At 37.6% G+C, this 12,697-nt stretch overlaps 1 protein-coding gene across 1 annotated transcript; it reads right to left on the bottom strand.

The window, feature by feature from the left end:
* Positions 1-4,691: 4,691 nt before the first annotated feature.
* Positions 4,692-6,522, bottom strand: LOC149171315 (uncharacterized). Its single transcript, XM_089427462.1, has one exon. The coding sequence runs from the start codon at positions 6,166-6,168 to the stop codon at positions 4,747-4,749; it is 1,422 nt and encodes a 473-aa protein (XP_089283588.1). The 5' UTR covers positions 6,169-6,522; the 3' UTR covers positions 4,692-4,746.
* Positions 6,523-12,697: the final 6,175 nt, after the last annotated feature.

Genomic DNA, 12,697 nt, shown 5'->3' with positions numbered 1-12,697 from the left:
AGACAGAGAAGCTGCATTGCCATGCATGAACTAGAAGACCACAGAACCCCCCTCCGTGGTAACTTCTATCCGCTTTCAAATTTTTATTTAAACCCCTTCGGGGAAATCTACCTTGATTTGGGTCCATGCTACAGACTGTGTTATGAACCTGAAGAATATCATTGCCCATCAAATCAACTACCCGGATGGACAACAACATCTGCTATATGGGGGCAGAACACTAGAGGATTGCAGATCCATTATGGATTACAAAATTATGCCAGAATCTACTATAACACTCAATCTGCGACTGCAAGGTGGTGCAACAATTTTCAGTTCAACAAACAAACAGAAGGAGGCAGTGGGACAAGCACAAAAACAAAAAACAACACAGAGCCACAACAACAACACAGAAATGAAGGAATATCTTTCAAGAACATCTTACAAGGGGGAAAATCTCCTACAGTAGCTCCAAAGCAGGCTGGAACAGAACCTAGTCCATACATAGTGGAGCAACTAAACTATACACTAGAACTAAAAATAGATATACCAGAAACAGATGAGGTATGTAATAATTATGAATCGCAAGCCATCATTTGTCGTTTCAACGGTTTTTGGCCAAAACCATTTGAACTATTCCATTGGATTTTCACAAAATGGACTCTACATTGTGAGATTCACCTCTGCTCCAAAGGGTTTTTCATTGTCAAATTCCAATCAACAGAGATAAGAGACATAGTGATATAGGAGGGACCATGGTTATGGGGATCTTTGGGCCTTTTCATCACACCATGGTTCCTAGATCTCAATGCCAATACTATGGTTGTTTCCAGGATGCTAGTCTAGATACGTCTACATAATCTCCCAATACACTTCTAGGACCAAAAGGTTCTTGCATGTATGGGCAATTCCATTGGCAGATATATTAAAATGGACACACATAGAGTGGAGGAAAGAATTTTTACATTCACACACATCTGTGTGGAAGTAGATCTCAGTAAGGGCTTACCGGATTGCATCCAGCTGAAGCACAAACAATGAAGCTGGACACAGACACTAGACTATGAAAACACAACATTTAGGTGCAGAATATGTCGACAAATAGGACATATACAAAATACATGTCCATAATACAAAAAAGACAGCCGCAGGAAGAAGAAAACTGGAAAACACCACAAGGGTTGGAATTTCCCCCCACCAGATCCTAAAGAGGAGGAGGAGTTTGAGGTGGAAGAGCCCATCCCAAATGAGAACCATCAAGCAAAAATCCAAGAGACATCTCCACAAGGACCTATGGAATCACAACCGGAAAATATTTCATATACAATGGCAAACAGTGAAACCAAAAGGCTACACGCATCAGACACCTCTGATTCTGACAAGGAAAATCCTCGACCAGGTGCTGAAAATCCACTTCAACTTGTTCCCATGATACCGTCTCAAGGGGAGTGGCGCAAGGTCGAGAAGAAAAAGGGGAGGAAAACATGATTTCCCCCCATATTGATATATCAGTGCTCCCTGCGTGGAACACATGTTTATTTTTTTTATTTTTGTACATCTACATACTGACAGGCTACTTTGCCTCACATATGCATATGCTAAGGCATCTACAAAATGTAATTTTCAAACTTTAATGGAAATTATGACTTTTTTCTAGGGGAAAAGAGATATATATATATATATATATATATATATATATATATATATATATATATATATATATATATATAGATATAGATATAATTACAATTAATTACAATTATAAATATACAAAAAAATCAATCATGTCGTTTTCAATATAATGACTCTGTTCTTTGTGCTTTCTAACACCCCAATCACATAAAACATGATACAAAGACACACCACACAAAAACACATAGTACACACAATTTATACAAAGAGAAACATACACAACCACTTGAAAGGGGAGGGGTAGAACGCAAATAAATTTGTAGCTAGTAGGAGGTGCTTGAATTTTTTCTACAAAATGTTTCACTTGTGCATAAGTGGTGACCTGTCAAGATGATAGGATTAAGTGGATGATTCTATCCACCAAATCCAATGGCATAAAAACACACGTAAGAGAATTCAAATTATCTATCAAAATTCATCCGTGGAATCAAAGTTGTTCAGATCAAATGGCATAAAAATATTAGCGAGAAAATTCATATTTATTTTGGGATGTTTTTTTAGTTGTTTTTAATGTGAGTTTTTGAAAAGTTTTCTTGCTTATTATCCAATCTAATTTGTCTAGAATTCGACAGGGATTTATTGAAATCACAAGTTTGATCGGTGAACTCTGCACAATCGAAGTGTCCCAAAGTTTTTCCATGGTGTTGAATCCAATTATGTATTCAAAAAAACAGTTTATGCAACACAAATCAAGTTCACATCCGGCGAACCCCCGATCGGGGTGAGTGCCTGAGAATTCAGGACAGATATGGGTGTTAGGGGGAATAAATGCTAGGTACAGTCCACCGCAGCCTACACACTCATGGCGATGGGTACGGTGGCCTCCCGTATGATAATGTATAGAGGGGAATGGAGAAGTGGCAGCCATGCCAGGGTGGTGACAGAGGTGGGAAGGACAAGCCAGGAGGATGGATGCGACAAAGAGGGAAGGTTGGGGAGTATGAAGGATGAAGGGTGACGGGGAGAGCATAATTGCGGAGGAGAGACGAAGAACCAATGAGGATCAACAAGACTTGCAACGACGCTTGCGAAACAAAACCGGGTATGTTATCTGGCTCTATCCGTTGTTTACAATGATGCCTGTGAGTTTCTATGGAAGGGGAATGATGGATGAAACCAGGGAGGGGTGCCGAGAAATAGATAGGAGAGACCTGGGCTTACTGGGAGTGAAGGGGAATGGGATAGAACCTGTAAGGAGTTGGGACCTTGAGGAATCACCCGCAATTAAGTTGGCCTGCCCGTTAACCAGTAAGGAAGGGAAGCAGGAAGATAAGGAGATGAGAGGGCGGGTAATTGGGAGTGGCAGAGAGGAGCGGATGGTTGTAGTGGAAATTTGGTTCGAGGTGAGGGTGGATCGTGCTATAAGTGTCACTCGAACTCGGCACCAGGACACGACTCCCGAGTGCAGAGCAGGGAGAGGCAAACACAAAAAAAGCGTAGAGGATAGTGCTTGGCAGGGGAAAGGCGCAGGAAATTCTGGCAGAGGAGAGACAGTCGTGGGCAGAGGGGCATAGAGGTAGAGATGAGGGTGACAGGAAAGGCGAGGAGAGGGGAAGCGACAACATTGAGGCAAACCCATGTCATAATCTCCATGCTCTAACTCGAAATTTATGTGAACAGGTACGCACAATAGGAGATATGGCAAGACCAGCCCATGGAAGAGGACGAGGTCGAAGGGGAAGGGAGCTGCCTCGTGCAGCAGACCTAGGCACCTTGGAACCCCGACGTGGAAGGAAGCCAGTAGAAAGGCTTATTAATGAAGCAGCCACAACTTACAGGGTAGGGACGGATGTAGGTATCAGGAAGATCTTAGAAGATTGGGAGGCACAGATAAAAGAGGAGTCAGATTCAGAAGAAGAAATGGAGGTTTGGCCTGAGGTAATCCTGAACCCAGGGAATACAAGTTGAAGACTCACACAATTCAAGTAGACATTATACTTGTACTGGCTTATGAAGAGTTTCATGGGAAAGGCAATGGAGCAGATATCAATGGGCATGGCACTGACCCTCCAATACATGCCAAACTACAAGAAAGACTTGCAGGCCATCCAGTTCCAACTGTGCAAGCAGGACATTCGCCTAGATCGTATTCAAAGGAATATCCTGTGTATTATCGAGTTGGCAGAAGCACCAGGAGACTCCATTGAAGACTCGGCCCCGGTTGACTCAGCGTCAGAGGAGCAAAGGGAATAGTCAGGTTCCTAAATGTCTTTTTGGTTTTTAGCGGATAGTATTTACTTTTATTAATGTATGCTTATGATAGACAAAATCTCATACTCTTATCACGATATAGATGTATATATAGCTTGGTTAGATCACCTTAAACTATATTACTTTTGGATGACATACGAGGATAGGTGGCCAACAGACTTGGTTTCCCATTGGGTAAGTTGAGGCCACCTATCTCATCTATGTGATGAAAACTTGTGTTTTATAAATAGAAAATAGAAGGTCCTACCAAGCTTTACATAAAGTAAAAAAAAGTTCACATCCCGTGAAAAGTCCACTAAAAACTCCAAAAAATCTCATTAAAAACAACTAAACCCTTATTTATTAAGGCTTAACATATTCTTCAACTTAAATATGTTAGGGAAAACTTTTAGAAAAAAATGATATCATGTATTTAATTTGATGACGATTTTTTTTTTTTTTTTTATATTTTAAATAATAATGAAACATTTACTAATTATATATTGATTTACTAATTAGATTAAGTGTATAATATATAGATTTGTTTCCATTATCGTATAAAATATAATTATTTTGCAACACATTTTGGTTGTGTTATTTTTTATTATGTAATGATTTAAAGTTTTTTTGTTTTTTTTTTTTTTTACATTTGAATTTTTTTTATAATTAAAGGAACATATACCAACCATATTAAGAATGTTTTAATTTCAAAATTGTTATTTTTTTTTTTAAACCAATTTTATTTTCGTGAATGCAAAACCGTTTTCCTGTGTGATGCATATTTGTCAAAGCATAGTGAAAACACAAAATTGGCTCGTCACGGGCACGCAAATACCATGAAATACATTGAATTTCGATATGAGATTACAAGTAAATGTCAAAAATTTATAGAAAGAGATACATAGAAATAAATGTATCCCTTCTTCTCAAGGTCTGAGAAACCAAATTTTTAAGCCAGGTGAAATGGGGTGGAATAAAATTGCAGGCAGATACATAGGCTCTGCCACCATAGAATAGAAGACCCTTAGTCTTCAGTTTACATTGGTTACTATTCTTTACAAAGGAGAGGCAAAGATCCTCTGCCATTTGAGAGTAGACTAACAGTTGCCTTCGAGAGTCACATGAATGTAAAATGGAAATTGGCATTTTGCCAGAGGCGGTGTCACTGTCAGAATCCTTGTTCAATTGCTGAGCTTGCTCAACCGTTGGGGCTGATGGCAACTGTACAACAACACTGCTGCAGAGATGTAACTTCAAGGCTGAATCGCCAGCGGAATCACTGGGCTTTGGGATTGAATTGCATTCATCTTGTTGAGGTTGGTTAGATGGAAGTCCCTTGGAGGATGACCTTTTGGTGAGCCATGAGAAAGGGCCATCCAAATTTGGAGACGTTCCTCTTGTGGGAGACCTCACAGGAATCCAAACAGCAGGGGGAATTGCAAACCAGTTAATGTTCTCCGCTTTGCTGCCGATTTCACCGTCTGCTGCCAATTGCAGAATCCGATCTCGTGGTGAAGGACTCTTGGTTTGCTCAATCGCCTTCATTTCTTGCCCACCACATTGGCCTGCCTGCCTTAGAGTGGGGAGATTGCCAGAAAATGCAAATAGAGGGCAAATGGGCACATTCCTAGGCAACGCGGGAGAAATTTGGGATCCACTAACAGAGCAATATGAATCCCATCGCTGCTCTGCACCCTCAAAATCCAGAGGACTGATTGGGGATCGAGGATGGTTGAGGCTCCCATCCTCTAGGACAGAGGTGTTCTCATTGAGGAAAAGATGGCTCAGCAGCTGCTCACTAGTCCACCTCATCCTGGGATCTCTTCTCAGGCATTTCTCAAGGAAATCCTGCATCTGAAACGAAAGCAGAGCAGGCAACTCAGGCACGTCCTTTGTGCATCCAATCCGATACATCGCAGCAAGGGCATTGGAAACTTGGCTCCATGGATGCCTGCCAGTGGCCATCTCCAGCACAGTGCAACCCAGAGACCAAATATCAGAAGCAGGCCCCTGCTCCGCTTGGTTCATCACCTCCGGGGCCATCCACAGAGGGGTCCCCCTCAATTTCAGGGACTCTTGGCCCTTCGCTTCATCACCAATTCTCCCGGCAGAACCAAAGTCAGCAAGCTTCACCCCATTGGCACCCACAAGAACATTTTTCCCCTTGATATCACAGTGTACAATCCCCTGCTCGTGGAGATACTGGATCCCACGTAGGATGCCGCGTGTGTATGATCTGATGATCGACTCCTCGAGCCGACCCCCCAAACTTGTGCAACAGATCTCCGATGCTGCCACCTGGAACATACTCCATGAAAATATTGTACATCCTCAAACCATTCTCAATGCTGTAATCCTGACCCAGGCAGCTTACAACGTATGGAAAATCCAGAGAATGCAAAATCCTGTACTCATTCTCCAGGGAAGAAATAGAAGCAGCAGTGGACTTGACAGCAAACAGATGGTCATTGAACTTGCTGATGGCGAGGCTGACTGTACCAAAAGCTCCAGCTCCAATAAGCCCACCTCTTACCCAATCTCCTCCTCCCGATTTGATTCTGTTCTCCCTGCCCAAGTTCTGCAAAATTCAGGATAGAGAGAGAAAAAGGGGAATTGTTATGAACTCATGGCTTTTGTGGGGCCTCTAAAACAATCCATGAGGCGCGCCTGCGCCTGTTCCATGTATTTTCAGCCGAAACTCTTTCGTGTTTTATGTTAAGTCATTGGCCTGAATTGCTTCGTTGTTTAGTGTTAGATTTTTTCAAATTTTTCAAAATCTGGCATTCATGAATATCGGATAGGCACAAATCTTCTTGTCATCTTACGTCTGTTTGGTATTTTGGTATTTTATATATATATATGTTCAGACTCAGAATTTTGCAATTGTATTTTAGCACATAAAAAAACCCCAAAATATCTAAAACATCTATCCTGAGTAAAGATATCCTCTTACATTCTTCTAATCAATTTTTTTTTTCACATTTGATATTGAGCACAACTACTCTAATATCCGATCAGAGCTCACCATCAACTTAGCCTTTTATCTTATCAACCTACATGAGTGTGTTGTATAAGGAGATTAGAACGGAGAAAATTAAAGGTGATTAAATAGCGTTATTTTATTTTAAGTACCCATTCAATATGAGCCGAGAGATTAAATTTTTTTCAATTACACATTTCATTAAATTGCAAAATATAATATAATATTATTTTTTATTGTTTAAATTATATTTTTAAATGTTAGATAAAGTATATAAGATCAAATAAAAATTTTAACCATAAAATCTTAATTTTTTCATGATATATATAATATTTTAAAAATAATATATAATATATACATAATTGATAGTAAAATATTTTATATAATATGTACACCAAAACATTTTATCAATATTGTGAGGCAAACTAAAATGGTTTTTTTATTATTAATGTATTTTTAAGTATATGTCAATATTAATTAGTATTAAAATATTTTATTTTAACAATTTTTTTCTATATATATATATGGAGCCCATATCCACATAAATTTTATTTAAATCTCATGTTGAATTATTTTTGAAAAGTATAAGTTTTAAACATCCACTTTTTTTTTACTTCTAATTATTTTACTAATTTTTATTTTTATTTTAAAAAGTGACGGATGTACTTACACATCCCTTCATACTGGACTCAATAAAGGCATCCCTTCTTCTCAAAATCTGAGGAAGCAGATTGTGAAGCCAAGTGAAATGGAGTGCAATAAAATTGCATGCAGATGTATAGGCTCTGCCACTATAGAATAGAAAACTCTTGGTTTTCAGTAGAGAGGGGAAGTGGGGGAATTGGTATAACGACATGGATTTAGTGAGATAATTAATATTTTTGAAGACTATAGCTCTATTAACTTATTGGTCAGTCTATGCTAATTCTTAAATTTTGTATACTTAAATCTAAAAATTGACATATACTACCACTGTGCATTAACTATAACTCTAAAAATATTAATAATCTTTACAGGGACCTTTAAAACCATCCATGAAACAAACCATGTAGCCGAAACTCTTTCTTGCTTTGATGTGCAATCATTGGCCTGAATTACTTTTGTTTAGTATTACATTTTTTCAAATTGGCATTCATGAATATGGGATAGGCATAAATCTTATTGTCCTCTTACGCCTGTTTAATATTATATATTTTTTTTCAGAATCCGATAGGTTGTGGATCTTATTGTCCTCTCAAGCCTCTCAAGTGGCCCACAAAATTTGATTCAGACGCTCCTAACAGCGTGAAAGTGGCAGGCACGGCGCAGAATTGATCCTTAGCGAAGTCAACTCATACACAGGTATGTTGTGCGCATGCAGCAGCTTCAATCTCCAAGAGCCTCATAAATCTCCGTTGTATATGGGATCGAGATTTTAAATCTATGCTCAGGATTGTGTTGGTGGGTCTCTAGCATTCTGTTTTGTTATCTGGTATTATAGCTTTGATGAGCATGAAATGATTATAAGTTAAAATATCTATAAACCATATCCATTACACATTAAGAAATTTCGAAAAACTTTTCAAGGCTCTGGAACAATTAAAACATTACATTTCTCTGTGCAAATAACAACAGCATAATCATGTTTATATAATGGGAAGTGGAATTTATAATTTTTAAAATTAAATAACAGGTAGTATATATTGAAAAACCATCGGATGGGGAGAAAGATCGAAATCATCTGATCAAATGGGGAGAAAATTTAATTTATGAATCCATAGAACAGTGAATGGTATTAGATCAGAATGAAGATTTTAAGAAAAATAAAAAGAAGAAGACAGAGAATGGGAGAATTCAGCCCTCCAACTATCCGATGGGATTTTTTGAGTGGCTCAAGGAAGAAGATGTGGGAGTGGCTTTTGCTTAAAATTGACAGAAGAACAGGAATTCCGGATACACTGGCATGTGGGAGGAGGAACAAGTATGAAGGCAGAAGTTGTTGCACTATGGGGTTTATTATGGTTAGATATCCCTCAATTTCAAATTTTTGGGGATTCAAAATGTTTGATAGACCATGTTCACGGGAAGAACAATATCCAGCAAACTTCCCCACAAGGTTCGCCGAGACCTATAAAAAATATATGGAGTTCCTTCCAGAATTAGTCCATGGAGCACATCAGTGGGGCACATAACAAAACTGTAGATGAATTATCAAAAAAGGGACTTCAAGCCACAGAAGATGGCATGCACATCATGTTGAAAACAGGGATAGAAGAGATAGAAGTAGAAAGGGACTTCAAGCCACAGAAGATGGCATGCACATCATGTTGAAAACAGGGATAGAAGAGATAGAAGTAGAAAATCTAAAGGTGCCGGGATAGATCACCGAAGGAGCTCAAAATGGCAGATCTACATTGCAAATAAGTCCATATAATTTTCCTGTTTTTTTTTGCTTAAAAGTTTTGTATAAAATTCATACAAGGAAAGAACACATTAAGATTGTGATTTACAGAAAATGTAAAGTTCACATATTAGACTTTGCGTAAATTGCAAATATGGCTGAAAAGTAGTTATTAATGGTGTATTTTCTCCTGGTTGGAGTCATGATGTGAATATCTCAAGGTTTATGAGGACGATATGTCCATCATAAATATGTACTATTTTTTACCATAATATAAAACAAATGGTTTTTTCTTGCTGAAAAAAAAAATATATACATATATCTATATATATATATATATATAGATATATTTTGAAAAACCAATTCGTTTTCTAATGTTAAACTTGTTATGAGATTCAAACAAATGTTATACAGTGGCTAGTAAATATAATTAAATTAAAATAAAAATATTGAATTCAAGTTAGTGTTAAGATTTAGAATCTAGTTAATTTAGGTTTTAATGATGGGTAAATTGAGGTATTTTTTTAATTGTAATTCTGCATTGTAGCTATAGAGAATCAAATCCTACTCAACCAAATTAATAATGTCTTATTATAATGATAATGTTTTTACTGAGAAAGTTTTATGTTATCTATGTAAAGTATAGATATAGATAATTTAAAAGGTAGTTGTTCTTCTCAGAGATATATCTATGTGTGAAAGATAGGTTGAATATATTCCTTAAAAAAATATAAATTTTAAAAATCTAGTTGCTTTCTTTACATAGTTATTTGTTGTTTGAATTGATAACTATTTTAATTTATTATTAATAACTTTTTACTAATTTTTTTATTAATTATTGAAGTGTCGAGGAAAACATAAATAATGGTGGCCAATAACAATGGTAAGTGTATTTCCCGGATGCGGGTGTTTGTACGAGTGGCAGCGAGGAGCCACATGCATGACATGTGCTGCCTCGAGTTCATTCGGGAAATTCATTGCCTCTCGCCGCCGAGGAGTTAAGAGGGGAGACGCGATAACAGAGCATTCAATGCTGCGTAAGGTGAAATGGGGAGGATGCAGAAAGCAGTTAAGGAGTTCGAGCTTCGAGAGAATGTCGAGAGGTTTAAGAGGGATGAGGGATTGCTGCAGGTCCACGCTCAGAGCGAGGATCACACAGCTCAGATTCCCGTGGGCAATCTTATCTTTCAAGCTACAGTTCTTGTTGAACCAGCCAGCATTCAAGGAGCCACGGGAAGTCGCGAGCTCATATATTCTGTTGTCTGTTGTTTCCGTTCTGGTGAGCTTCGTCTCAGAACTGAGGGGAGAGGACTTATTTTTGGTGGGGGGCGACTCTATACGGGAAAACCTCCATTTGCCGCTCAGCTTCAAGCCACCGGCATCCCTGCAAATATGGTCAGACCCAGGCAAAGGCTGCTCAGTAGAAGGGGATCTGCTCGAGGAGGTTCTTCTCGCCACCCTGGAGCGGAATCCCACCACCACTGCTGTTGTTGTTACTGCCACAGGAGGGTAGGGGCCACTCCTATTCAGGCAAGTCAATACATGGACATGGGTAATCCCAGTGCTGGACCGCACCCTCTTCCAGCGTTTGGGTCTACCATCTTCACTCTGGGCAGCACGAGGGACAATTCCCGCATCAATGCACACATCTCGGTTCTATTCACTGAGGACTTTCAGGAAGGTGAAGGCGGTTTGGGCAGCAAGGGGGAGCTCCCAGGAGAACAGCCGGAAACAGTCGAGAAAGATCCCGCGGAGGTACCTGAACAGGCTCCCAAACGACCTCAGGAGCAGGAGGCGTCGACATCAAAGAAGGACGCAGGGGAAGAATGGGACGGCTTCCCCGAACACTACGGGTGGTGCCGAATCATTGAGGAAAAGCCGGAAGATTAGCGTCCAAAGGCACACTCTGTCACTCTCCACTTTTGTTCAGGTCTGGTACAGGTCTTTCGTTCTTGTCTGGGTTGGGTATAGGGTATATGTCTCTGTTTGTGTCTCTCTAGTTTATATACATGTCTTTGTTCGCTCTGGTTATGTCAGTAGGTTTTGTAAGGGCGCTGTCAGTCTTCTAATGCCCCTGCGAGGGTGGGATTTTTGCTACGAAGCCCCTACACGGGCGATTTTTGTTTGGTTTGAGAACAATGTTCTGTCTGGAAATGATGCCCCTGCGAGGGCCAATACTGAGATGCGAAATGCTAACCCAACGAGCCACAGTCGGCCTTGGGCAATTTGACTCTTTGATTGTAATGCTTTCATGTACATAATATAATAGAATAGAATAGATTTACTGAGAAAAAAAAAAACAATGGTAAGTGTATTTATTTACAATTTCTTTACATAGTTATTTGTTGTTTGAATTGATAACTATTTAAATTTATTATTAATAATTTTTTACTGATTTTTTATTAATTATTAAAGTGTCGAGGAAAACATAAATAATGGTGGCCAATAACAATGGTAAGTGTATTTATTTACATATTATTCGAATCCCTTTTTTTTGCAAATGCTTGGTTAAATTATGGTGGGTAGTAATTATGACAAATATTTTATTTATGTAAGAGCTATTTACAAGGATTTTAATTTTGGTGTTTTCTTTGAAACTTAAAAATGAAAAATCTAAAAATCATGGCATAAATATAACAACTACAACAACAAATTATGGCAAAAAATATGAGGAGATTGTGTAATAACAATCATTAAGGATCTATATACCCAAGAATTCATCTTGATCAATCTCACTTAATTTTACTATTAATTCATAGCTACATAGAGATTGCAAGATTTTATTACTTACCAACATTTATGCACTGCAATGAGATTTTTTAAAGCATGCTATTTATGCATTTCGATGATTTTTTTTATAAATATTGTGCTTACTTAACTTTAAAATAAGATTAATTTTAAATTTTATAAAATTTGTTGTTTTTTATTTGTGTTATGCATTCCATGTGATATAAAAATAAAAAAAATTATTAAAGAAGATATATAGTAGTTATTTATCTACAATAATTTAAAATAATCATTCACTAAATTGAATTATTATTTTACTAAATAATATTAAAATAGATTTTTTTCAAATTTTAAATAAAATTAATTAAAATCAATCTTAAAAGACTGTTTTTAAATTTGTAATTATAATTAAAATAACCTATCTTTTAGTTTAAAAAATTTATTGATAATAATAAATAACCCCGGCATTGCAACAAAGATAAAGCAATTATCTTGAGTGAATATTCAAAAATTACCTTGTTTAGGAAAAGATATTAAAAAATAACACAAGAAAACATTCAAAAATTATATTTTCTTAGTAAAGTTAATAAGTTCTACTTAAGAAGATAAAGCGATGCGAAAAATAAAGTAGCCAGTGGATCTTGAAGATGAACCACAAGAAACGCAATCAGTGGACAAAATTTTTTGGAGTCATTTATAGAGATGGAGGAATTGCTGGGACAGCCAAAAGTGGTTGGAATCTGAGCAAA

Source organism: Pinus tabuliformis, chromosome 4_2 (assembly GCF_031772625.1).
Source record: "Pinus tabuliformis cultivar Carrire ecotype Pingquan chromosome 4_2, CPIR1, whole genome shotgun sequence".
Lineage (NCBI taxonomy): Eukaryota > Viridiplantae > Streptophyta > Pinopsida > Pinales > Pinaceae > Pinus > Pinus tabuliformis.
This window is presented reverse-complemented; position numbering and strand designations above follow the sequence as displayed.